General features: G+C 53.1%; 1 protein-coding gene across 2 annotated transcripts in view; it reads right to left on the reverse strand.

Annotated features, from left to right (window-relative positions):
* CPNE5 (copine 5) overlaps window positions 1-27102 on the reverse strand; it is a 63783-nt gene that overhangs the window by 3172 nt on the left and 33509 nt on the right. The window contains exons 5-20 of one of the 2 annotated variants that reach the window (XM_038749354.1): window positions 22560-22599; window positions 21751-21827; window positions 20684-20743; window positions 18538-18601; window positions 16027-16130; window positions 14494-14598; window positions 9891-9932; window positions 9199-9274; window positions 7416-7469; window positions 7071-7132; window positions 6537-6583; window positions 4859-5040; window positions 2792-2919; window positions 2011-2113; window positions 485-542; window positions 44-117 (exon numbers count right to left, since the gene is read on the reverse strand). In XM_038749354.1, coding sequence (XP_038605282.1) covers window positions 44-117; window positions 485-542; window positions 2011-2113; window positions 2792-2919; window positions 4859-5040; window positions 6537-6583; window positions 7071-7132; window positions 7416-7469; window positions 9199-9274; window positions 9891-9932; window positions 14494-14598; window positions 16027-16130; window positions 18538-18601; window positions 20684-20743; window positions 21751-21827; window positions 22560-22599 — 1276 coding nt within the window. Of the gene's footprint in view, window positions 1-43; window positions 118-484; window positions 543-2010; window positions 2114-2791; window positions 2920-4858; window positions 5041-6536; window positions 6584-7070; window positions 7133-7415; window positions 7470-9198; window positions 9275-9890; window positions 9933-14493; window positions 14599-16026; window positions 16131-18537; window positions 18602-20683; window positions 20744-21750; window positions 21831-22559; window positions 22600-27102 lie in introns of both variants that reach the window. The other variant, XM_038749353.1, reaches the window with a different exon arrangement.

The raw sequence follows: 27102 nt of genomic DNA on the forward strand, positions 1-27102 counted from the left end.
CTCTCCCTGCTGGGGGATGGGGACGGAGGCGAGGGAGGCTCACCTGGACAATGTCCCGCTCTGCCAGCTTCCCCCGGGAGGAGATCCGGATATCATCGCCGTCCAGCTCCACCATGGCTGTGCAGGACAGACTGTGAGCTGGGGAGACAAGGCTGGGCCAGGGGAGACTGGGAGCTGGGGAGACTGAGCTGGGTGGGGGGAAACTGGGAGCTCGGGGGAAGACCAGGACCTGGAGAGAGACTGGGAGCTGGGCAGAGAGAGGGAGCTGGGGGAGACTGGAAGCTGGGAAGACTGTCATCAAGGGGAGAAAGAGTGGCCTTTCTCAGTCCTCCTCATGCTCCCCATCTCTTTGTCTCCTCTTCCTTCCCCTACCCCTGATGTTTGGTCACCAGTCAGGCCTTGAGCCCCCAATCAAGTGGGAAACCCCAGGGGGGCAGGTAAAGGAGGAGCTGAAGGGCATGGGAGATTCTGCTGGGTGTCTTACCATCAAATTCAGCCTGCCCTACTCCCACGATAATGATGGACATGGGGAGCTTGGCGGCCTGGGGAGGAGCCCGGAGTGGGGCCGCAGGGAGGGTGGGGAGGGGACAGAAGCCAGGAAGGGACAGGTAAGGTGAGAGAGGGGTTGAGGGGAAAGAGACAGAAGGACAGACAGAGAGAAAGAGAGAGTGTGTGAAAAGAGACCTAGAAAGAGCCTGGGTCATTGAAAAAGAGAGGGGAACTTTGTGCTGGAATTTGAAAAGCTGAGGCCGCATCAGCCCCTCACTCCTGGCACTGGGGCCTCCTGGTTGCCCCTTCCCCAGGGTTCTCCCCGACCCACCACCCCCGCTCCAAGGATGGGAAGGGTGAAGGGAGGGCAACACGAGATGATTTCCCAGGAAGCTGTGCTGTAGAGTTTGGATAGATTCCCCAGACTGTCTACAGTTAAGTCCCTGGAGGAAAAAGTTAGGGGATGTAGTGTGTCCTAGTGGAAAGCACATGGGCCTGGGAGTTGGGGGATCTTGTTCTAATCCCGGCTCTGCCAGTTGCTTGTTGGGTGACCTTAGGCGAGTCACTTGACTTCTCTGGGCCTCAGTTTCCCCAAATATAAAATGGGGATTCAATGCCAGTCTCCCTCCTACTTATACCGTGAGCCCCATCTAGGACAGAGACTGTGTCCGATCTGATTAACTTGTTTCTACCCCAGTTTTTAGAAGAGTACTTGACACACAGTAAGCACTTTACAAGTATAATAATGATATTAATGCTATTATTATCAATAATAATCAATTATCAATTACCAGTAATGATAATAAAGATGGAAAAACTGGGGATATGAGATGGTCTCCCTGATCCCCCGGTTCTCCAAGCATCTCTCCCACCGCTGCTGGCAGAGACAGAACACTGGGCTGGATAGACTTCCGTATCGGATCTGATCTGCTTATGTCTATGGATCAGATCATGCTTGGGTATCAGAAGAGTGATGCCCCCTGTGCTGGCTGGAGGAGGAGGGATTGTCGGCCCCACATCTTCCCATCCCTCCCACCCTCCCAGAATCAGCCTCACCCTCTGGAGAGAGCAATTCAATCGATCAATCAAATCAATGGTATTTATTGAGCACTTACTGTGTGCAGAGAGCTGTACTGTTTGGGAAAGTACAGTAAAATAGAGTTGGGAGACGCGATCCCTGCCCACAGGACGAGCACCGCTCTGACTGGACTGTCCCGGTTGCAAGGGGATGGAAAGGATGACCTCAGTGGTCCCCACCAGGCCGGGGAACACCACAATTCTACCTTGTGGGCAGAAACTGGTGACATGAGGTAAGACTAGAGTGCAGAGCAGGAACACCTGCTGCTGTATCCCAAGCCGCCCAGCCTCATCTGGTCTTGGCCCTACCTCCCATCTGGGTTCCCACCCCCGCCCTTGCCTTCGGCTTCTCCCTAACCCTCTCCCCATCCTCATTTGGCCCCTCCCTATGGCTCCCACCCCTGCTCCAGGTCCCAGCCTCCCCCAGCCCCCGGCCCTGCTCACATTGACGATGGCTTCCTTGGTCTGGGCCATGTCAGAGATGACTCCGTCGGTGATGATGAGCAGCACGTAGTACTGGGAGCCATCCTGCACGGCTGCAGCATACCTGCGGAGGGGAAGCCTCTTGCCGAGCCCGTCGGGAGGGTACCCGAGCCCCACCGACGCCCAGCTTCCCTCCGGCCGGTTGTGGGAGCCACAAAGAGGGCTCACCCCAGGGTTACTCAATCAGCACCTCCCAGAGAGACCTGTAAGTCCCCAGCAGGACGGCCCAAACCCTGACCAGCTGAGCCATGTCTTGCTCCTCAGTCACCTCCCACCCGGCGTAGGGACCGGGGGCTGAGTTCTGACTGAGGCTCACCCCTGACCCCAGAATGTGGGCCAGGGGAGGTGGGGGAGATGAAGGGCAGGGATCATTCATTCCCGAGGTCACAGCGAGGCCCACGCCCAGCAGTGGGGTGGAGATAAAAGAAGAGGGGAAGGAAGATTGGCCGGGGCCACAGAGACCAATGACCCATAGGATTATTGATTCCCCAAGGAAGAAGGATGGGAGGGCCTTGGCCATGGGTGAGAGTGGAGAGATGCGCACCCCAGAGTGGGTAGAATTGGGCCTGGGGTTTCTCCAGGGAAGGGTTCTGGGCTAGTCACCTCTTAATGGGGAGACTGAGGCTTTGGCTGTCCCACCAGAAAGACCCCACCACCCACAGTGGCGGTCCCCACACCACCATCCGTGGCCCCTCCAAAGGGCAGTGACAAGAATCTCCCAGGGTGTTGAGCAAGGGCTCACCGGGCCACATGGCCGACCACAGGGGCGAAATTTGTGGGGCCGTAGAGCTGGACAGTGCGCAGGCTGCGGTGATAGGCCTCCAGGATGCCCTCGATTCCACTGCACGATGGGTTCTCAGCATCCCCATTCTGGAAGGGAGTGGGCAGGGTGAACACAGAACCCTTCTTCACCAGGCCTTGGGGCCCCCGACGGAGCTTGGAGGTGGCGAGACCAAAATAAACAAGAAGCACTTCTTTCCCTAACAGGTGGTAAGCATGTGGAATTTGCTCCCCCAGGAACCAAAGATAGCAGTAGGTTTGAGGGATTTGGATAAATTCCCGGACGAGCTAGCCATAATGTGTTTGTTACCAGAGGGATGTTACATAGAACATGAAGAACCAAAAGGATGGGTGTCCAGAGAAGCAGTGTGGCTTAGTGGAAAGAGCCTGGGCTGGGGAGTTAGAGGTCGTGGGTTCTAATCCTGATTCCGCCACTTATCAGCTGTGTGACTCTGGGCAAGTCACAACTTCTCTGTGCCTCAGTTACCTCATCTGTAAAATAGGGATTAAGACGGTGAGCCCCAGGTGGGGCTCACCTGATCACCTTGTATCTATCCCAGTGCTTAGAACAGTGCTTGGCACATAGTAAGCGCTTAACAAATACCATCACCAGCATCAGAACACAACCAGCTCCTGGCTCCTCCAAGCCTGGATCATGGGTGCCACTGCTGGACACAGAATCTTGAACTGGACAGACTTTCCATCTCTCCCAAAATGGTCCTGAAGATGGTTTTATGGAAGAGGAGGAAATCTCAGAAAGTGGGCATGAGGAGACGGGAGCATATTTCTGGGCAAACCAGAGTGGAGCTGACATTCTAACTGGGTCTAGAATCAACACAGTCTCCCTGTGGCCTCTCTGGTCCAGCCTTGCATTCCAAGGATAGACAGACCCCACCCTGGCATCTGAGGAAGGTCCAAGTGGCTGGCTTTCTTCCTTCCTTCCTTCCTTCCTTCCTTCCTTCCTTCCTTCCTTTCTTCCTTCCTTCCTTCCTCCCTCCCTCCCTCTTCCTTCCTTCCTTCCTTCCTTCCTTCCTTCCTTCCTTCCTTCCTTCCTTCCTTCCTTCCTTCCTTCTTTCCTCTTTCTTTCTTTCTTTCTTCCTTTCTCTTCTTTCCTTGCTTCCTTCCTTCCTTTCTTTTTCTTTCTTTTGTCTTCCTTCCTTCCTTCCTTCCTTTCTTTTTCTTTCTTTCTCTCTTTCTTTCTCTTTCTTTTTCATTCTGTCTCTTTCTTCCTTCCTTCCTTTCTCCTTCCTTCCTTCGTTCATTCGTTCCTTCCTTCGTTCGTTCGTTCGTTCCTTCCTTCCTTCCTTCCTTCCTTTCTTTTTCTTTCTCTCTTTCTTTCTCTTTCTTTTTCATTCTGTCTCTTTCTTCCTTCCTTCCTTTCTCCTTCCTTCCTTCCTTCGTTCCTTCCTTCCTTTGTTCCTTCCTTCCTTCCTTCCTTCCTTCCTTCCTTCCTTCCTTCCTTCCTTCCTTTCTCTATTTCTTCCTCTCTTTTCTCTCTTTCTCTCTTTCTTCCTTTCTTTCTCTCTTCCTTTCTTTCTCTTTCTTCCCTTCTTTCTCTCTTTCTTCCTTTCTTTCTCTCTTCCTTTCTTTCTCTCTTCCTTTCTTTCTCTCTTTCTTCCTTTCTTTCTCTTTCGTTCTTTCTCTTTCTCTCTTTCTTTCTTTATCTCCTTCCTGTAAATCAGCCTGGTCACTGAGACCCTCTCACCCTCCCCTTGCCCCCCACCCAATCCTTCCACTCCTCCACCCTCTGCTCCTTCTCCTTCCACCCCCATTCCATAATCCTCCTACCACCCTTTGCTTCTTCCTCTTCATTCATTCAATCGCATTTATTGAGCGCTTACTGCATGCAGAGCACTGCACTAAGTGCTTGGGAAGTATGTCGGCAACATATAGAGGCGGTCCCTACCCAACAATGGGCTCAGTCTTCTCATCCTTCTGTCTACGTCTTGCCCTTCCCAGCTCAACCCAGCCAGCTCTTCTCCCAGGGAGAGCTGCTGAGAGGCTGGGGATCCAGGCGGTGGATACTCACCAGGGGGAATTCATGGGACACTTTGCCATCCGGGGGAATCTTAGCCCCGAAGCCCAGTGCAGGGAACATCTTGTCACTGTCATAGTCCTGGATGATCTCACCCACGGCCTTGAGGGCCATGGCATAGGCGTTGAGCTGATATGGATTCATGTAGTGCAGGGAGGTAGACTGCGAAGGATTCCCTGGTTGGGAAGAGATCAGGGGTCAGTCTCTGTCCCTTTCCGTCTCATCCCCAAGATGATCAAAGCAAGGGGACACAGGTTCTGGAGCAGGGAGGGTCCTCAAGAGGTCACTTGCTTCACCCCACCCCCCTTCAAATAGATGAACCCCTAAATCATCCAGGTCAGCTGAAAATCCACCCTATTTCTAATGACGCTCAAGGATCCCCTTTTCCCTTGGTTCATTCATTCATTCATTCAATAGCATTTATTGAGCTGCTGTGTGCAGGGCATTGTATTAAACAGTTAGGAGAGTACAGTACAACAATAAACAGTCACATTCTCTGCCCATAACAAACTAGAGGCGGGGAGACAGACATCAATACAAATGTGGGGCTGGGAGGTGGGGGAAGAGCAAAGGGAATGAATCACAGAGACACAGAAGGGAGTGGGAGAAGACAAAATGGTGGCTTGGTCTGGGAAGGCCTCTTGGAGGAGGTGTGCTTTCAATAAGGCTTTGAAGTGGGGAGGGTAATTGTCTGTCGGATTTGAGGAGGGAGGGGGTTCCAGGACAGAGCCAGGACATGGGCTAGGGGTCGGTGGTGAGATAAGTGAGATCGAGGCACAGTGAGAAGGTTAGCACTAGAGGAACGAAGTGTGTGGGCTGGGTTGTAGAAGAAGGATAGTAAGGTAAGGTAGGAGGAGGCAAGGTGGTGGAATGCTTTAAAACCAATGGTGAGGAGTTTTTGTTTGCTGTTCATTCATTCATTCGATTGTATTTATTGAGTGTTTACTGTGTGCAGAGCACTGTACTAAGCGCTTGGGAAGTACAAGTCGGCAACAGATAGAGATGGTCCCTACCCAACAACGGGCTCACAGACTAGAAGGGGGAGACAGGCAACAAAACAAAACATGTGGATAGGTGTCAATGGAATTGTAGCCATATGCGCTTCATTAACAAAATAAATAGAATAGTAAATATGTATAAGTAAAATAGAGTAATAAATCTGTACAAATATGTACAAGTGCTGGGGGAGGGGAAGGAGGTAGGGCGGAGGGGATGGGGAGGAGGAGAGGAAAAAGGGAGCTCAATCTGGGTGGGTTAGCAACCACTGGAGTTTTCTGAGGAGTGGGGAGACATGTCCTGAATGTTTCTGTAGAAAAATGATCCAGTCTGGACTTCTGGAACATGCCCAAGACAGGCTACATTCAGCCTTCCAGACCCACCAGGTGCCCTTGTTAGAGGCAGGGCTCTGGAAAGTCTTTTAGACTGTGAGCCCACTGTTGGGTAGGGATTGTCTCTATATGTTGCCAACTTGTACTTCCCAAGCGCTTAGTAGAGTGCTCTGCACACAGTCAGTGCTCAATAAATGCGATTGATTGATTGATTGATTGATTGATTGAAAGGGAGCAGAGCCCACCCACCCTACTGACCCCCAGCAGTGGCCATCCCCTCAGCTGTCTAAACCCATCCTGTACCCCTGGGGCTTTACCCTCCAGGTCCCCTTCTCAGTACTCACCGTTGGAGGCCGTGAAATCAATGGCGACTGTAAAGTTGATCTGGGTCCTTGAAGAGGCAGAACAAGGCACGGGGTGAAGAGTCCCCTCTGACAGTCCCTCCCCTCCTCTCTCCCATGTCTAGGAGCCTGGATTCAGTCCCAGGGGATGCCTGGGTTCCACTGCTGACACAAAGGGTTCCTGGCAGCCTCTGCTGCAGGAAGTCACTCAATCTTGAGTCTCTGCTAATAGGGTGGACCGGAGACCCAGCCACATGGCAGTCTTTTAGACTGTGAGCCCACTGTTGGGTAGGGACTGTCTCTATATGTTGCCAACTTGTACTTCCCAAGCGCTTAGTACAGTGCTCTGCACACAGTAAGCGCTCAATAAATACGATTGATTGATTGATGACAGGTGCACCAGACGCCCACACCATTGGCAGCAGCAACCCATCCTCCTTGGCCTTGGGCCAGGAGTGAAAACCATGGCAATTCACTCCCCAGCGACCCAGAGGGGATCCTCCCGCTTTTCCCTCCCCACCACCTCCAATGTCTCACCCTCCTTTGATGTAGTCCAGGAAGGTGCTTTCAGACTCCACCGAGAAGGAAAGCAGTGTCACCTCAGGAACAAAAGAAAGACTGAGAATTACACCCTGTCCTTCTGGCCCAGCTAGCCCAGCCCTGGGCTTGCCCACTCTTTCATCCATAGGCAAATCCCTAGGTCCTATTTAGCTAGCCCAAGCCTGCCAGGCCCTGGGCCTGACCAGAAGGAGAGGAGAGGCAGGGAGAAGGGTGGGGAGAGGGGTGGGTTGAAGATGCCCCACACCGGCAGGGCCTGTTTGGCAAGAAATGTGCCCATTTGAGGCCGGCCAATCCCAGAAGCAGCTGTCCCCTGCTACTTACTGTGCCAGAGTTCACGTACTTCTTTTTCTTCATTTTCTTTTTCGGGTTAACCACCTGCAGGGGGGCCGAGGGGGAGAGGGAGGGAGAGTTCACAACATTCAGGGCTGCGGCCAGCAGCCCAGTCAGAGGAAACTGAGGGGTCGGTAGGGGAAGGAATGACTCTGGCAATCAATCAATCAATCAATCAATCAATCGTATTTATTGAGCGCTTACTGTGTGCAGAGCACTGTACTAAGCGCTTGGGAAGTACAAGTTGGCAACATATAGAGATGGTCCCTACCCAATAGTGGGCTCACAGTCTAGAAGTCCCTTCCCTCAGGATGGGGTGCCCCTTTGGATAGTGGGTTGGGGGGATGACTTGTCCGGCCCACCCATTCCCAAAGAGTATTGGGGACGTAATCAGCTCCCCAATTGGGCACATGTGTGCGTGCACAGACACACACAAGCATACCTATTTCCATAGCCATACGGACACCCTGATAGACCCAAGACACTCCCCATGGAGACTCCCCCCCTCTCCAGTCCCACCCACCCATCATAGGTAGAGTAGTCAAGCTCTGGGGATGGTTCTAAGGCAGCACCCATTAAGGTGCTTCTAGACTGTGAGCCCGCTGTTGGGTAGGGACCGTCTCTATATGTTGCCAACTTGTGCTTCCCAAGCGCTTAGTACAGTGCTCTGCACACAGTAAGCGCTCAATAAATACAATTGAATTAAGGTGGTGCTTTGCCACCGCCTGGCAGGCAGGAATCTATTAGTCTCAATGGCTGATGCCCCTTCCAGCCTGGAGATGGGCAACTTTTTTTTATCAATCAATCAATTAATCGTATTTATTGAGTGCTTACTGTGTGCAGAGCACTGTACTAAGCGCTTGGGAAGTACAAGTTGGCAACAACTTTTTATGGTTCCTTAAACACTTACTATGTGCTAGGCACTGTTCTTAGCACTGGAGTAGATACAAGCTAATCAATTTAGACACAGTACATGCCCTGAATGGGACTTGCAGCCTAAACCTTGCCCAAAGTCACATAGCAGACAAGTGGCGGAGCTGGGATTAGAACCCAGATCCTTCTGATTCCCAGACCCGTGCTCTATCAGCTAGGCCATGCTGCTTCCCAACATTTCACCTGCTCTTGACAGAAGTTCCCTGCACAGCCAAGCAGCCCCAGGCCGCTGTGGCCACCATGTGGCTTTGGCAGTGGTTCTGTCAGTGGATAATACGGACAATGACCCTGCTGGTCCCCCCCCCACCCCAGACCCATTAAACTGACCCTTCGGCTCCATACCTGAAGAAAATGAGCTCTGCCAGGGCTGGGCAGCTTGGCTGCACTGGCCAGGAAGAGAAGACTGCTGGGGAGTTCCCTCCCCCTAACCCCTTTCTCTTCTTTTCCTCTTTTTCCTCCACCACTCTGGCTTCTCCCAACTTTTTCTTGCTCTTTTTTCTTTCGGCACTTCCCCTCAGCCTTCTTCTCCTCACATCCCTGGTGTAGCTCATGCTTCGTTATCCCCCAGTCTTTTCATTTTTTGCCCATCCCACAACCACTCTAGAAGGCAACCCTGTGGAGATTACTGCCCATCTCATCTCAGGTTCCTGGAAACCTGGTCACCTTAACTCAGACCCCCACTCAGAGATGTGACCTCAGTCACACACCCACACCCAAACACTCACTGACCCCAACAAGTACCCAGATCCACAGTGACCCCCAATATGCTGTTCCCAGCTCTCCTCCTCCCTCTATCCGGGGAGAGGCCTGGGGTCTTGGGGGTCCCTGGGCAGATCCTCACCTCATAGACGTTGAACTGGCTCTGGCCCCGGGCCAGCTCCCTGTAGCTGGTGGTGAACTCCCCAATGAAGTCATGGCTGGAGGAGAAGGCGGGACGGTGAGGCAAATGGAACTTCCAGCATCCCTCTCCCTCTCCCTCCACTCCCACTCTTTGGCCTCCTCTTTCCCTCTCCCTCCCGTAGTCCCCTGGACAAGTCTGTCCTTCCCCCTTCTCTGGCCATAGCGGTCAGCACGGAGTCATGAGAAGGCAGAAGGGCCAGGAGCAGGAACCTCGATGCCAGATCCAGAAAGCAGAACCCAAGGGCACTGGCCTAATAAGCCAGAAAACCAGAAATCAAGGGGCCAGGGAGAGGCCAGTCTGCCACCCTCCTCCCATGCCCCAAAGGCAGCCCCTCTGTGACCTGGATGGTGGGCTGGAGGCAGGACACTGTCCACCCTTGTTCTCTGGCAGATGGAGAACTCTCACCCTTCAGAGTCTCAGATGGCCATTTCTCTCCTCTTTGATGTACCTGCCCCTACCAAAGCCCAGGACTGTCTCCTTGTTGACTCAGAAAAGAAAAGGAAATGGGGGTGAATGGGAGATGGGGACCAAGGCACCCTGAGGGAGTTTGGGGGAGCAAGGAAATAGGGATTGTCTTTCCCTCAAAGTTCCCCCTTCCAGCTCCTCTTCCGCATCCCCAGAGTTCCCCTTACCTGCCATCCCGGTCCCAGTCATACACCTCCACCTTGATGGTCCTAGAAAGCCAAGAGTCACATGGGGCCTGAGCTTGGCCCCTGGACGGACCCAGTAAGGGTCTCCTGGGCCCCTCCCTCCATCCTCATCTGGGCTGGACAACTCCCAGGGGACCCTGGCAAATGCAACAACCTTCTGGGCTAAGAAAGCTAGGTGAGGGTAGAACAACCCTGCTCACATATTTGGCAGAGGGGAAATGCTGGTTTCGTTACTGTGGAGACATGGGACTGTGGGTAAGTGTAGGGAGGGCCAGAGGGCTGAGAGGAGGAGGAGGGAGAAGGGGGTCGGATGTGGAAAAATGGGAAAGCCCCAGCTTGAGATTTACTGAGGTAGAGATGGACCTGGGAAGGGCGTGGTGGGGACTGAGAGAGGATCAGATGTTTCCTCAGGCAATCTTAGGGCTGGACTCTAGGACTCCCTAGTCTCTAGGAGTCCCCCTGCCCTCCCTGTTGCCCCCCTGGGCCCTCAGATCTTTCTTTGATGGGTGGTTCCTCATTAAGTCCAAACAAATTATTAAAATGAGCTCCTAATTATCATTACATTTTAGCACTGTGGCTTTAATTAGTTTGTTTTGACTTCTGTGTGGGGCGCTGTGCTTTTAGAGATGACATATTTTTAGCTGGGGTTTCCATGACAACCGAAAGTGCTGGGATGAGCCAGTCTGAGCATACTGGCCTGCCCCCTGGGGAGATGGGAAGGGCTCCTTGACCCTGGTGGGTTTCAGGATGTTCGCTTTTTCAGGTGTCAGGTCCCAGCCTTCCCTGAAGGTCCACAAGGGACGGGGAGGGGGTGGTGGCTTGCAGGCCGATGGGAGAAGCTGGAATCCTGCTCTGGGGCGTCCTAAACTGGGATCCTGGGGTGATTTGGGCTTCTGCCCCTAACTCTACAGGGCTCCTCAGAGGTTAGTGGCCATCTCTCCCATGGCACTGGGGAGAAAGGGAGAGAGACCACTCCAGGACCACCACTGTTCCATCTTCCCGGCGTCTTCTGGGAGCCTTTTCCCAGAGCCTGTAATAATGGGGAAGTTCAGGGGCAGAAAAGGTGGTCCGACTTGGGTGTGCTGCATTGTGGGAATGGACAACCTAATTGTTTCATCGTGGTGGGGATGCTGACAATTCCCATGGACCCAGCTGGGTCTCATGATAACAATAATAATAATAATAATGGCATTTATTAAGTGCTCACTATGTGCAAATCACTGTTCTAAGCGCTGGGGAGGTTACAAGGTGATCAGGTTGTCCCATGGGGGGCTCACAGTCTTCATCCCCATTGTACAGATGAGGTAACTGAGGCCCAGAGAAGTGGCGTGACTTGCCCAAAGTCACACAGCTGACAATTGGTGGAGCCGAGATTTGAACCCATGACCTCTGACTCCAAAGCCTGGGCTCTTTCCACTGAGCCACTCTGTTTCTCATCTCATTGTACGTCACTTTTTCTGACCACGTATCAGCGTCAGTAGCAGCAACAGCAGCAGTAACAGGGGTACAAACCGGACCACCAGAACTGATGCTGAATGCCCACAGGGGTGGTCCACATGCCCCTAGACAGGGTGCAGTCCCTGGCCATGCCCCAGGCCCCAAGAGTTCTCCAGAGAAAACACCTCCATTGAGATCTGAGGAGCAAGAACCAGGGGCATGAAGGGGAAGGGGGAGGGAATCACTGATGCCCTGGCACCAAGGAAGGGGGAGACCAATGTCCTGGTAGCTTGAAGGCTTTGAGCCAGTTGGATTGCTCTCCTGGGTGGTACAGCATCCTGGGAAAGAGAAATCCTGGAGCCTCTTTCCAGCTCTGCCCCAATTCCCAGAGGAGCTGGGTCTCGGCTCTCGGCTCTCTGGCTCCAGGGGCTATTCCACCCCTGCCTCCCTGCTCAGCTCAGCTCCAGGATGGGCCTGGGTGGGAGTTTCTGGGCCCACCAAGAACCTTGAGTAGTGGACACTTCCCTGCTCTCTTCTTTAGGTGGAGAGAGAGGGGGCATGAGTGGTACAATGAGCCCACAGGTTCTGGTTCCCCTGTGTTCAAGCAGCAGGTGGCTGGCTGTGGTGGCAAGGTGTGGGTATTAGAGGAAGGGGCTGGTCTCATTGTGGGACTCTCTGGGCCCCCTCTCCTCAGTGAAGGCAGCTGCCCGATTGATTAATGCCAATCAGCCAGCAGGGCCTCTCTACCTGTAGTTTTTATTCCCGGGGGAATAAGGGGCAAGGAGAAACCCCTGGAGTGGCTTCAGGGGAGGAATCCAGAAGGGAAGAGAGCTGGAGAACTAGGACAGGGGGACGGAAGCCTGAGTGAGGGAGGCAGAACCAAAAGGGGATGGAATGAGGGGGTAGAGAGTGCTGGGAAAAGCCCGGAGTCAAACTCTGAGGGAGGCACTGATCCCCAGATGGAGAAGGAGGCTGTAACACAGAGCTGAACCTCCACCTCCACCCACACAAACCCAAACGACTTGGGAGATCCTGGAGCCAGAGAAAGGGCAGCCAGAAACCAGGGCGCGATGGTGACATTCGGATGGTCCATTCTGATGGAGGCCCAGGTCCGGCCGGGAAGGCCTCCGCCGAGGCGCCCATTACAGTCCGCCTGTGGCCCAGGACCTAACGGTGCCTCCGGACTGACAATGCCCCCAGGGGGAGGTGAGAGAGGGGGAGGATGGAGAGGAGGGGGGGGATGGAAAGAAGGGGAGGGGAGAGGGAGGATAGAGAGAAGGGGAGGGAGAGGATGGGGAGGGGAGCATGAGGATGGAGAGAAGGGGAGGAGGAGGAGGGAGGGGGGAAGGATGGAGGGGAGGGGAGGGGGAGGATGGAGGGGGGAGGTTGGGGAGGGGAGGATGGAGAGAAGGGGAGGGGGAGGATCATACTAATGATGGTATTTGTTAAGTGTTTACTATGTGCAAAGCACTGTTCTAGGCGCTGGGGAGGTTACAAGGTGATCAGGTTGTCCCACGAGGCGCTCACAGTTTTAATTCCCATTTTACAGATGAGGTAATTGAGGCACAGAGAAGTGAAGTGACTTGTCCAAAGTCACACAGCTGACAGTTGGCGGAGCCGGGATTTGAACCCATGACCTCTGACTCCAAAGCCCGGGCTCTTTCCACTGAGCCACGCTGCTTCTCCAGCCACGCTGGAGAGAAGGGGAGGGGGAGGATGGAGGGGAGGGGAGGGGAGGATGGGGAGGAGGGAGGAGACGGGGAGGAGAAGGGTCGGACAGAGGGAAGGGGAGGGAATGGATGGAAAGGAAGCAGTAAAGTCAAGTGGATAGAGCACGGCCCTGGGAGTCTGAAGATCAGGAGTTCTATTCCCGGCTCCTCCACTTGTCTGCTGGGTGACCTTGGGCAAGTCACTTCACTTCTCTGGACCTCAGTTACCTCATCTGTAACATGGGGATTGAGACTGTGAGCCCCGCAAGGGACAAGGACTGTGTCCCACCCTATTTGCTTGTCTCCACCGCAGTACTTAGAACAGAGCCTGGCACACAGTTAGCGTTTAATAAATACTATAATTATGATTATTATTATTAAAGGAGGGGAGGGGGCTGACGGGAGGGAAGGGGTGGATGGATGGACTAAACCCTCCTTTCCTCTTCTCTCAGTCCCTTCTGTGTCGCTCTAACTTCCTCCCTTTAATCGTCTTCGTTCCCAGCCCCACAGCACTTCATTCATTCATTCAATCGTATTTATTGAGCGCTTACTGTGTGCAGAGCACTGTACTAAGTGCTTGGAAAGTATAATTCGGCAATATATACAGTCCCTACTCAACAACAGGCTCAACAGTCTAGAAGACTCACTTATGTCCATATCTGTAATTTATTTGTTTCTATTAATATCTGTCTCCCCCTCTGGACTGGAAGCTCATTGTGGGCAGGGAATATGTCTTCTTGTTATAGTGTACTCTCCCAAGTGCTTAGTACAGTGCTGTGCACACAGTAAGCGCTCAATAAATACGATTGAATGAATGAATGGTGGATGGAGACAGTTGATGGGGCGGATGGAGAGGAAGGGAAGGGGTGGATGGAGGGGCGGGGAAGGGGAGGCCAGGGAGGGGGGCAACCTGATCACCTTGTAACCTCCCCAGCGCTTAGAACAGTGCTTTGCACATAGTAAGTGCTTAATAAATGCTATCATTATTATTATTATTATTTCCAGCAGGGGAGGGGGCAGAGGAGAAGCAGCATGGCTGAGTGGAAAGAGCACGGCCTTGGGAGTCAGAGGATGCAAGTTCTAATCCCGCTCCGCCACTTGTCTGCTGTGTGACCTTAGGCTTAGACTTAACTTCTCTGTGCCTCAGTTATTTCACCTGTAAAATGGGGATTAAGACCGTGAGCCCCAAGTGGGACAACCTGATTACCCTGTGTCTACCCTAGCACTTAGAACAGTGGTTGGCACGTAGTAAGTGCTTAACAAATACCATGATGATTATTATTATTATTAGGAAGGGGAGAAGGAGGATGGAGGGGAGGGAGAGCCCGAGGAGAGGATGATTGAAAAGGAGGGATGGGGGAGGAGCAGAGGCCAAGGATCTGGAGTGGTGGGAGTGATGGTCTGGGGGGCGAGTGGAGGGGCTGGTGGCGGGGGCTCACCGGTCGTAGTCGCCGTTGCAGAGCGCTCTGACGGGGATGGGGAAGGCCTGCCACACGGGATTCAGCGTATTCTTCACCACCTCCGTCTTGTGGCAAATGGTGAACCTGTTGGCCGCAGGGCGAGAGGAATGGAGAGCAATGAGCCCCTCGGGATCCAGCCTCCGACGCAGCAGGCCTTTTTGGAAAAAACCCAGGCCCCGAGGCTGCCAACAGCCCTCAGGCCAATGGTTAATATTTTTGTGAAAATTGCCCAGGGCCAAAAGGAGGGAAGTAGGGCGAAGGAAGGCGGGTCGAAGCAGCCGGGAGAGGCAAGGAGGATTATCCATCAATCAGTGGTATTTACTGAGCCGTTACTATGTACAGCGCACTGTACCCATTAGGTAGGAGGGGAGCTGGCTGGTCCAGCGGCTATGGGTGCTAGGAGAAAGCCAAAGGAGCCAGGGCAAATCCAAATTCCAGCACCCCGTGGCCCAGGGAATCCCAGCCCGGCTGCCTGACCACTTCCCTGGGGATGCCCTGCTGTTACCACTAGGCAGGAAGATATTTGCATGCAATTTGCTCCAGCTTTATAAGCCCACCTAGACTAAAGCCCCTTCGCTTCCCCTAGTTAATTTCAGCTGCCCCCGAGAAACAGAATGGCTCAGTGGAAAGAGCCCGGGCTTTGGAGCCTGAGGTCATGGGTTCAAATCCTGGCTCCGCCACCCGTCAGCTGTGTGACTTTGGGCAAGTCACTTCAATCAATCAATAAATCGTATTTATTGTGCGCTTACTGTGTGCAGAGCACTGTACTAAGTGCTTGGGAAGTACAAGTTGGCAACATATAGAGACGGTCCCTACCCAACAGTGGGCTCACAGTCTAGACTTCACACTTCACTTCTCTGTGCCTCAGTTACCTCATCTGTAAAATGGGGATGAAAAGTGTGAGCCCCCACGGGGCAACCTGATCACCTTGTAACCTCCCCAGCGCTTAGAACAGTGCTTTGCACATAATAAGTGCTTAATAAATGCTATCATCATTATTATTATTATTATTATTATTTCCAGCAGAGCGGAGTGCCAAGGAGAAAGGGGAAGGGTCTCCCAGTAGTCCAGGCCCCAGAGGGCTGCTCCAGGCCTCTCTAACCCTCTGCCGCACCCATTAGCTACCTGATCCCCAAAGAACCGGGCCCCAGGGTCTGCAGAGCTCACAGCCTGGCTTAGTGGAAAAAGCACGGCTTAGGAGTCAGAGGCCGTGGGTTCTAATCCTGGCTCCGCAACTTGTCTGCTCTGTGACTTTGGGCAAGCTACTTAACTTCTCTGTGCCTCAGGTCCCTCATCTGTAAAATGGGGATTAAGACTGTGAGCCCCACGTGGGACAACCTGATTACCTTGTATGTCCCCCATTGCTTAGAACAGTGCTTGGCACATAGTAAGCGCTTAACAAATACCATAATTATTTTTATATTGTTATTACTCATAAGCTAGCCATGGGCTCAGGCAGCTGAAGAGGTGGGGAGGGCCCTAGGGGAAAGAGCTGAAGAGAAAGAAACTCACGTTCCGTCCTCATTGCTGCGGTAAAACACCAGGAAGGGGTCTGATTTGCCGAAGAAATCCTTCTTGTCCAGCTTGTTGGCACAGAACTGCATCGTGGCTACGTCCTGTGGGGCAGAGGAGGGGTGTGAGGGAGGCCCAGTTCGGACGGTGCTGGCAGAATGTCACCAGGAAGGGAGGGGCAGCTGGAGGCTGGGAAGGGAGGAATCCAAGCATGTGAGACAGCTGCCTCTGCCCCACCACCTTGGGGGTAGAGCACAGACTGGGAAGCAAGGTGGGAGGCCCTTGGAATGGTAATGAGGCATAACAACCTGGGGTTAAATTGAGGAGGCATTTGTTTTGTTAAGCAGCTATGTGCCAAGCGCTGTTCTAAGCGCTGGCGTAGTTACAAGATAACCAGGTTGGCCACAGTCCCTGTCCCATATGGAGCTCACAGTCTAAGAAGGAGGGATAAGCAGTATTTAATCCCCATTTTATGGAAGAGGAAACTGAGACACAGACTTATTTGACCAAGGTCACCCAGCAACCAAGTAGCAGAGTTAGAATCAGAACCCAGGTCCTCCGATTCCCAGGCCTGTGCTGTTTCCGCTAGGCCCACTACTTCTTAGAGGGATTTCCTCCTCTGCCCTCTTCACTGGACTCTTTCAAACAGCAGCCCCCGCCCTAGCCTCTGTTCACCCAACCCTAGGGTCTCGAATCTCCACCCCTTCCCTAATTCACCCACGACTTGGGATGGTGATTTGAGATCCCTGAGCTTGAATCTCTGCAGTCTGGTGCCTCCCCAGCATGTCCTCCTCCTCAGCCCTTCGGTTTCATCCTCTAGCCCGACCAGGAACCCTGGGCTGCAGACTCCCCGCCATCCCTGACTGTCTCTGACAGCTCACCAGGCTTCCCGGAGGCCTAGTCAAGGATGGGGAGGTGGGAAGAGGGGGACGTCTTCCCGATTCTGTCAGCACACCCCTCTGTAAGGGGCTGAGGTCCAGGAGGGAGAGTCTGAGACTGTAGGAGGGGGTGGGGACAGAATTATATGCACTTCTTCCCCTTCCACCCCCGCTGCTCGGGATCTGTCTGCCCTTCAATCTGCCTGCCTATTGAACTGTCCACGCCCCTTCCCCATCTGTTGGCCTGTCTATTTGTCATCCTGCTTGCCTCCACTAGTACTGGTATTTTTTTTACGGTATTTGTTAAGTGCTTACTATGTGCCAGACACTGAACTGAGTATTGGGTCGGTACAAGATAATCAGGTTGGACACAGTCCTTGTCCCATATGGTGCTCACAGTCTTCCTCTCCATTTGACAGATGAGGTGACTGAGAAGTTAAGTGACTTGCCAAATAGTTCACAGCAGACAAGTTGGCAGAGCCAAAATTAGAACTCAGGTCCTTCTGACTCCCAGCCCCCCAGGCTCTATCCACTAGACCATGTTGCTCCTCTTATGTGCTTAAGCACTTACTGTGTAGAGAGCACTGAGAGGAGGGAATTTGACACAGTTCCTGGCCCTCAAGAGCTCCAATCTGTCTGCTCACCTGCCTCCCCAGAGCATGATTTCTGTATGGGATCTCTGTCCCCTGCATGAGGAAGCCCAATTACGGCCTTTCAAACTGTGAGGGGCCTTGTGGCCCTCTCCCCATCTCACAACCCCATCCACTCTGGGCTCTGATCCTCCCAGCTGACTCTCCCACCCAGGGTCAGTCAGGGGTCTGAGGGGCTGGTGGGCTCTCCACCAATTGGAGGTCCAAGGGCCTGGTGAGCAGGTGGCTTAGTGGGTAGAGCACGGGCCTGGAATCAGGAGGAGCTATGCCACTTGTCTGCTGTGTGATTTGGGCAAGTCACTTCACGTCTCTGGGCCTGAGTTCCCTCACCTGTAAAATGGGGATTGAGACTTTAAGCCCTATGTGGGACAGGGACTGTGTCCAACTTAATCACCTTGTATCTACTGCAGCACTTAGAACATCATCATCATCATCATCAATCATATTTATTGAGCGCTTACTATGTGCAGAGCACTGTACTAAGCGCTTGGGAAGTGCTTAGCACATAGTTATTCCTCACTTCTAGACTGTGAGCTCACTGTGGGCCGGGATTGTCACTGTTTATTGTTCTATTGTTCCTTCCCAAGCACTTAGTACAGTGCTTTGCACACGGTAAGCGCTTAATAAAGATGATTGAATAAATGGATGAATAAATGGTGGGCTCTCTGCCCAGGGCCAGTTCATTCATTCCTTTATTCATTCAATCATATTTATTGAGTGCTTACTGTGTATACAGCACTGTACTAAGTGCTTGGGAAGTACAATTCAGCAACAAATAGAGACAATCCCTGCATACAACAGGCTCACGGTCTAGAAGGCGGGGAGACAGATATCAAAACAGATAAACAGGCATCAGTAGCATCAATAGAAATGAATAGAATTATAAGGGTCTGGTGGGTTCTCCCATTCAGGACCAGTCAGGGGTCCATGGGGCTGGTGGGTTCTCGGCCTGGGGCCGGTCAGAGTCCCCCGGAGCCACTCACCCTACAGTTGCCCAGTTCCTCAGCTGACAGGATGATAATGCCACATTTCTTGCCTGGAATCCCTCTGGAGGAGAAGAAGATAGAGGACAGAGACAGACAGACAGACAGACAGACAGACAGACACACACCAACACCTAGAACCGGCCAGAAGTCTGCCCCTGCTTCTGGGCTCTGGCCAGTGCTCTCCGCCCTTCGAGATAGCCTAGCAGGCTGGCCTCCTTCAGTGGGCCGAGGGGGAAGGGTTTGGCAGGAGACAGGATGAGATACTGGAAATCTTATCCCCAAACCCTGGAGCTCCAGGAGGTGTGGGGTGATGGGCAGCAGAGAAAGGGGCAGCAGTGGGGAAGGAGAAACCACTAGAATGAGACAGTGAGGGAATTGGGTAGACTGGGCTGCTTCTGGGCTCTGGCAGGATAAAGTATGGAGCTCTCTACTTCCTCCTCCTCCCCCAGTCCAGAAATCAGTAATTTTCCTCCCACAGATCCCTGCTGTCCGCCCCAGCCCGGCTAGGCTGATGTCTGTCCCCACACCTTGGCTTATCCCATCTTAGCCCCCTCCCCTCAAACCCCACCTTTTTTGTCCCCCTCTGAAAACACAAGAAGGCTCCCCCCCAACCCATAGCGCTTTTCCCCCCCCTCACAGTCCCTCCTCCTCCCTGGTTTTCCCACTCATCCTGATTCCCGGCCTTCCAGCTCACCTGTTTCCCTCCTCTCCTTTCCTCATCTTTCCCTCAGTCCCCCACACACCTTCTATTCTCTCTCTCTCTCCCCCTCTCTTCCTGTCTCTTGTTTCTATTCAGGGTTATAACCCACTAGCATTCTGCTTAATTGCTCACAATGAACTGCAAATTGGATGAAACGCAAACTCAGTGGGGAGAGCAGAGCAACTTAGGGGCGAACCCTCCACAACTGGGAACATCTGGAGGTCCCCCCTCACTTCCGCAGGAGAAGCAACCCCAGTCACTGTAAGGGACAAGACAGGCCCAGGAAAGGAGTCCGAGACAGGATGCCAGGACCACGGCAGAGCTGGCTGTGGCTAGAAGTTGGAGGGAACTTCCCAGGTATCTTGGTGTCCTGGACATCAGATCTGAGGTGGAGTGGGGGGGGGGCAAATTGGACAGAGGTGGACAGAGGTAAACTGAAAGGGCCCTGGGATCAGAGGTGTTACCAGGTGAAAGCGCGGAAGACTATATGAGCAGGGGACTGTCAGCACTCAGGATAAAAATAATAATAATAATGATGGCATTTATTAAGCGCTTACTATGTGCAAAGCACTGTTCTAAGCGCTGGGGAGGTTACAAGGTGATCAGGTTGTCCCAAGGGGGGCTCACAGTCTTAATGCCCATTTTACAGATGAGGGAACTGAGGCACATGGAAGTTAAATGACTTGCCCAAAGTCACAGCTGACAATTGGCAGAGCTGGGATTTGAACCCATGGCCTCTGACTACAAAGCCTGTGCTCTTTCCACTGAGCCATGCTGCTTCTCAGCAAATTTAGCAGTGTGGAGAGGGGGCTCGGTAGGTTCTGATCAGGCCCACTGTTGGGTAGGGACTGTCTCTTTATGTTGCCAACTTGTACTTCCCAAGCGCTTAGTACAGTGCTCTACACACAGTAAGCGCTCAATAAATACGATTGATTGATTGATTGATTGGCTTCAGGACAGACAGGAGGAGCAGGCACCTTTCCAACCTCTAAGAAGAGGGCTGCAGCATCAGGGGTCCTAGCTGGACTGTTTTCTCTCAGATCTCTGTTCCTTGGGGGAGATCTCACCCCCATTCTGGACAGGCCAGGGGACCTACTGCCAACACATCAGGGTATTTATTATGCCCTTACAAGTTCTGTGCTAAATCCTGAGACAGATAGAAAAGATCATGGGGTCAGATGTGGTCCCTGAACCACCTGGGACGCACGGTCTAAGAGTCGAAGAGGTATCATCCCCATTTTACAGGTGGGGCCACCGAGACGTAAAGGAGTCAAGTGATTTGCCCAAGGTCACCCAGAAGGCTGGTGGCAGAGCCGGGACTAGAGCCCCTGTCTCCACAAGGCCACCCTACCTCCCAGAATTGAGGGTCTGAGGACTCGGTCTTTGGAAGCTTGTGTCTGGGGATCAGTCTGAGGCTGGGCCATAGCCAAGGTCCTTCCTTACCCGTTTGAAACAGATGGGATGGGTTTGCCAGTCCGGGAGTTCAAAGTGAAGGCTCCGATCCTGCAGAGAAAGAGGAGAGGCAGAGACAGAGAGAGAGAAGGAGGGGAAAGAGAGGGAAAATGGGAGAGAGAGGAAAGGGGGAAGAGAGAGGAAAGGAGAGAGAGGGAGAGAGAGGAGAAAGGGGAGAGAGAGAGGGAGAAGAGAAAGAGAAGAGGGAGAGAGAAAGAGAAAATGAGAAACAGAGAAGCATGACCAGTTTGGACCAGCCCAGACCCGCCCAACTGGGCTACCCTGTTACCCCTCCAGGCCTTCCCTGGAGAAGCAGCGTGGCTCAGTGGAAAGAGCCCGGGCTTTGGAGTCCGAGGTCATGGGTTTAAACCCCACCTCTGTCAATTGATAGCTGTGTGACTTTGGGCAAGTCACTTAACTTCTCTGGGCCTCAGTTCCCTTATCTGTAAAATGGGGATGAAGACTGTGAGGCCCCCCATGGGACAACCTGATCACCTTGTAACCTCTCCAGTGCTTAGAACAGTGTTTTGCACATAGTAAGCGCTTAATAAATGTCATCATTATTATTATTATTATTCCCTGCCCCCACAAAAGCCCATTTGGTAGGTGCAGTCATCTATGGGGAGGCAGGCCGGACCCCCACTCATGCCTCCTGTTACAGCCCCAAGGTGTGTGACTGACCATGCCCTCCTATAGGGCCTGCCTCTGGCCAGCAACCACTGTGCTTACCGCCCTTCTACACAGCTTAGTGGTTGGCTCAGGGGGGTGGTGGGAATGGGGGCCTGGGGGAGGCACTGAGGGAATTGCTTTCTGCCCTACCCTGGTCCTGCCCTCCCTCCCCTGTTCACCTCAGCCTGTCCATCCAGCCCAGCCACCTGGTTACCCGTCATGGCCCCACTCTACCCCTGCCCCCGTCTCCCTCCGTGGATCAGCCCACCCTGGAGGTCTTCTTCCCCATCCCAACCCCTGCTGCATCTCTGATCCGACCCAGAGCCCCCCGAGCCCAGGTGTCCCAACCCCAAGAGCCCCAACTTCAGTCCTGTGGCCCACACACTTACACGAGGGGCTTCTCCAGCCGGCTCCCAGGGGAGCCCACGATCTCTCCCAGAGTGCAGAAGACCTGGCCCAAAAAATCCTGCTAGGAAAGGAGGGAGGGGAAGGAGGTGAGGTTCTCCTGCCCACTCCCCAGCCACCCCCTCCCCAGAGGCACACCCTGGGGGCAGGAGCCCTAGGGAGGAGGGGGCAGGGGCGTGGGGCTGACATAGCTGCTGTCCTCCAGGGTGGCCCCAGTGGAGAAACTTAGGGCAGGGAACATATCTATTATTAGTAGATCGTACTCTCCCAAGCGCTTAATATAGTGCTCTGCACACAATAAGCGCTCAATAAATATGATCGAATGAATGAACAGGGCACCCTCCTAGACCCGGCTGGGCTGGGTGGGGCAGAGCAGGTTAGGGAAGGGCAGGGCAGGAGTGGACAGGGCAAAGCAGGAGGGGTTTGCGGATGGGAGAGGGGAGGGTTGTCCAAGAAAAAGGCAGTCATGGAAAACTGTGGGAAGAAAACAGTCACTTAACCCCGCTCTCAGCCCATCCTAGTCAGAAGAACTCAGTGCGGCAGGAGGCAGGCCTTCCAAGAAAGAACGTACTGGGGGCCCGTGGCCAGGGCAATCAGTACCTCTCCAAACTGGACCCCTGGCCCAGTCCCAAACCCCCAGGGCTGGGTCAGAACCTCCCGGAGGGGGTCCCCCATCAACCCGGAGGGTCTGTCGGAGACACACAGCGTTTCCAGGATGGGGCCTCCATGTGGGCAGACCCGATCCCCAGCCCGAGGGCTTCCAGACCCCCATGCAAGGGCATCCAGCACTCACGTGTTTAGACAAGTCCGGGCTCTTGGAGTCAACGTCGTACCTGAAGGGGAGGGAAGTAGGGGGAGAAAAAGGGGGAAGGGGAGCAGCCATGAAGACTGGCCCCTCACGGGCCGGCCCCCCTGCCTTCCTGTGCTTTAAACAGAGAACATCGCCCGCCTTGGATTCTGGCTTCTCCCGCTGTCACCAGGGGTCAGAGTCCCTCTAGCCTACCTCCTCCCCACAGAGTGCTTAGAACAGTGCTTGGCACGTAGTAAATGCTTAACAAATACCATCATTACTATTTAGACTGCATCCAAAGTCCTGTCAATGTCCTCATACTCTCCCATCACTGGCATCCACGTCCAGGCCTATACCCCACTCATCACTCTCCCCCTGCCTTCTTTTAAATGGTATTTGTTAAACACTTCTGATGAGCCAGGCGCTGTACTAAGCGCTGGGGTAGATGGAAATTACTCAGGTTGGATGTAGCCCCGGTCCCACATGGAGCTCACAGTCTTAATCCCCATTTTACAGAGGAGGTAACTGAGGCACAGAGAAGCAAAGTGACTTGCCCAACATCCCACAGCAGACAAATGCCGGAGCAGGGATTAGAACCCAGGTCCTTCTGACTTCTAGACCTGTGCTCTACCCACTAGGCCATGCTGCTCCTCCTCTGTGACCTCAGCCCTCTGTCCTCTCCACTCTGGGCTGTTTGGTGCCAGAGAGTTGAGCATTTATCATGGCACTGGTGGGGAGAGGGGAAGACTGGGAGTTTCCCTTCTGCCCACATCCACTTCAATCCATCAGTCGTATTTATTGAGCATCTTCTGTGTGCATTGTACTATACTAAGCACTGTAGAAAGTAGACAAGAGGGAGAAGACCCGATCCCCATTCGTGCCCAATGAGACCCCCTACAGTGACTCTAGGCCATCCAGCCTCTACCTCTTCCCCCATCTCCCCTTATATCCCAGCTCCCTCCTTGGCCCCTCCTTCTCCTCCAATCACCCCCAGACCCCCGTTTCCAGGTCCTTCTCTTCCAACTATCACTAGACCCCCCTTCACAGCCACTCAATCTCCAACCACCCCAAGGCTTCCCTCCTCCAACCAATTCCAGGCTCCTCTCCCCGGCCCCTTCTCCTTGTTTTCTTCCCCAGCACACTCCTCATCTGCTTCCCTGGTTCCTGGGGTCAGGAACTCTCCTGGCTGCCCCTGCTCTCTTCCCTTCCTTTTGCTTTTCCTTCCCCAACCTGGACACTCTACTCTGAGGCTCCTCGGGTCTCATTTATCCCCAGCCTTGGAAGCTTCCTGGAGCCCCCAAATTTGGTCTTTTTGAAAAATTGAATTTCGCTCCCTACATCTCTCTCACAGGCCCACCTCTCCCCGTTTCTGCCTTTCCCATCTTTTCCCTTCTTTCCTCAGGATAGACACACTCCATGTCTGTCACCACCCATCATACACATCCTTCTTGACACACCATTTTATGCAATCCCGTCGACACACCCAATTTCACACGTTTGGAGGCTCACCAAGGAACATGCAGAAATCAAGATGAGGGGGCATAGTCACACACATACACACGTGTGCGCGCACACACACACACACACACACACACACACTACTACCCATACATGAGAGCTCATGGACACTTGGGTAGACCCTTGTACACACATATACACACACATATGAACACATTTCCACCCATATGCACATGTCTAGTTTTGGTATGTGTTTGCAGACACTACCCAAATAAGCCCTCATTTCCCCCTGTCTTGTGTTATGCTGTCGAGTCATCTCCGACCCATAGCGATGCCATGTACACCTGTCTCCCAGAATGCCCCACCTGCATCTGCAATCATTCTGGTAGTGTATCCACAGAGCTTTCTTGGTAAAAATCCAGAAGTGGTTTACCATTGCCTCCGTCTATGCAGTAAACTTGAGTCTCCGCCCTCGACTCTCTCCCATCCCACCGCTGCCCAGCGTAGGTGAGTTTTGACTTGTATCAGATTGCTTTCCACTAGCAAGCCACTTCTCAAGCTAGGAATGGAATGGGTAGGCCTCTGCTTGACTCTTCCTCCTATAGTCGAGACTGGTAGAGTACCCGAAACCCTTCAGGTGTGACCCTGAGAGGATTCATTTCCCCTACTCCCTCTCTTTTCTGGGTCGCCTAGGCAACTGGATCTGTACCCTTTAAGCACTTGATATTTACCCCACCTGCAGCCCCACGGCACTTGTGTACATATCTGTAATTTATTCATATTAATATCAGCCGCCTCTCTGATCTCCCATCCTCCTGTCTCTCCCCACTTCAGTCTATACTACACTCTGCTGCCTGGATCATCTTTGTGCAGAAACGCTCTGGGCATGTCACTCCCCTCCTCAAAAATCTCAAGTGGCTGCCTGTCAACCTACACATCAAGCAAAAACTCCTCACTCTCGGCTTCAAGGCTCTCCATCCCCTCATCCCCTCCTACCTCACCTCCCTTCCCTCCTCCAGCCCAGTCTGCACCCTCCACTCCTCTGCCACTAACCTCATCATTGAGCCTCGTTCTCGCCTGTCCCGCTATCGACCCCCAGCCCACGTCCTCCCCCGGCCTGGAATGCCCTCCCTCCACACATCCGCCAAGCTAGCTCTCTTCCTCCCTTCAAAGCCCTACTGAGAGCTCACCTCCTCCAAGACGCCTTCCCAGACTGAGCCCCTTTTTTCCTCTCCTCCTCCCCATCCCCCCGGCCCTACCTCCTTCCCCTCCCCACAGCATCTGTATATATGTTTGTACAGACTTATTACTCTATTTATTTTACTTGTACATATTTACTATTCTATTTATTTTGTTAATGACGTGCATTTAGCTTTAATTCTATTTGTTCTGACGATTTGACACCTGTCCACATGTTTCATTTTGTTGTTTGTCTGTCCCTTCTAGACTGTGAGCCCGTTGTGGGCTAGGGACCATCTCTATATGTTGCCAACTTTTACTTCCCAAGCGCTAAGTACAGTGCTCTGCACACAGTAAGCGCTCAATAAATATGATTGAATGAATGAATGAATGAATGAATCTCTCTCCCTATCTAGACTATAAGCTCTTTTTGGGCAGGGAATGGGTCTACCCTGTTATATACCTACCTATACCTACTCTGTTATATTGTGCTCTCCCAAGGGCTTAGTTCAGTACTCTGCGCACAATAAATATGACTGATTGATTGATTTCTGTTTCCAATATCTGGCACTGTTTACAATATTTACAATTCACTGTCCCAGGATGGGATCTCTCTCACAATCGCCACCCACCAATCCAACATCTCCCGGCCTCATAATAATAATAATAATAATAATCATAAAAATGGCATTTGCTAAGCGCTTACAATGTGCCAACCACTGTTCTAAGCGCTGGGATAGATACAAGGTTAACAGGTTGTCCCATGTGGGGCTCCCAGTCTTGACCCGCATTTTACAGATGAGGCAACTGAGGCCCAGAGATGTGAAGTGATTTGCCCAAAGTCCCACAGCTGACACGTGGCGGAGCCGGGATTAGACCCACGGCCTCTGACTCCCAAGCCCGTGCTCTTTCCACTGAGCCATGCCGCTTCCCTGCTTGCCTCATCTCCCAAACAGTCTGCCCCCATGCTGCTTCACTGCTTGGATTGTATAACACCAGTTAAGAGAGTAGCAGTCACAGTAGTAATAAGAATATTTTATCCAGTGTCTTCTGCACCACGCACCGGGAAAGAGTAAACGGGGGAATTGCCACGGCCCCTGTCCGTGAAGATGCTTGTTCTGGCTTTCCAATCACCCTTCTCCTTCCTTCAGCTCACCTTACGACACAGATTTGGGTATCCCACTGTCACCCATGTGCAACACACAGACCTGCACCTCATGAAGGTCTAAATGCACTCCCACACAGGTAGTTTCATACCCAGGTGCACACATGTATATACACCAATACACATGTGCGCGCACACACACACACACACACATGTTCAGCTCTTTCCCAGACCTCTCTCCACCTGGTCCCACATCCCTGTTGGCCCTACCTTACTCCTAAAACCGTGGGCCCAAGCCTGCAGGGAATTGGGCCCTGTCAGTGCAACAGGAGCAAGGACTGGGTCTGGGCAGGGGAGAAGCGGGAACCGGATCAGAGAGGATTCAGCTCGCCTCCATTGGCCATTGTGCCCTCCCCTCAGCTCCTGAAATCGACACTGCCCTGCCACCTCCAGCAGGCCCCAAACCCTTCCATCTCCTCCCCGCTGACCCCGCACCCAGCTTCTTCCTGGCCAAGGAGAGAGCAAACAACAAGACACGTGATGAAGCTGCCTCAGGGCTGGGAGGCTCAGGAGAGTCCAGTTCTTGTGGCTAGGACCCTTCTGCAAGGCTGTGGGGGTCCGTGGCCTCTGGACGGGGGCCGGGGAGGCCTTTGGATGGGTCTCTGAGCAGAAAGAATGGCCCTGATGGGACCTGCAAATATCAAAAGGGCTTCCAGGTTTGGGGCTCGGAGCATGCCCTGTAGGTATGGCACGTGGGTTGTAAGCTCTAGACTGTAAGTTCGTTGTGGGCAGGGAACACGTCCA

The sequence above is a fragment of the Tachyglossus aculeatus genome, chromosome 7 (assembly GCF_015852505.1).
Source record: "Tachyglossus aculeatus isolate mTacAcu1 chromosome 7, mTacAcu1.pri, whole genome shotgun sequence".
NCBI lineage: Eukaryota > Metazoa > Chordata > Mammalia > Monotremata > Tachyglossidae > Tachyglossus > Tachyglossus aculeatus.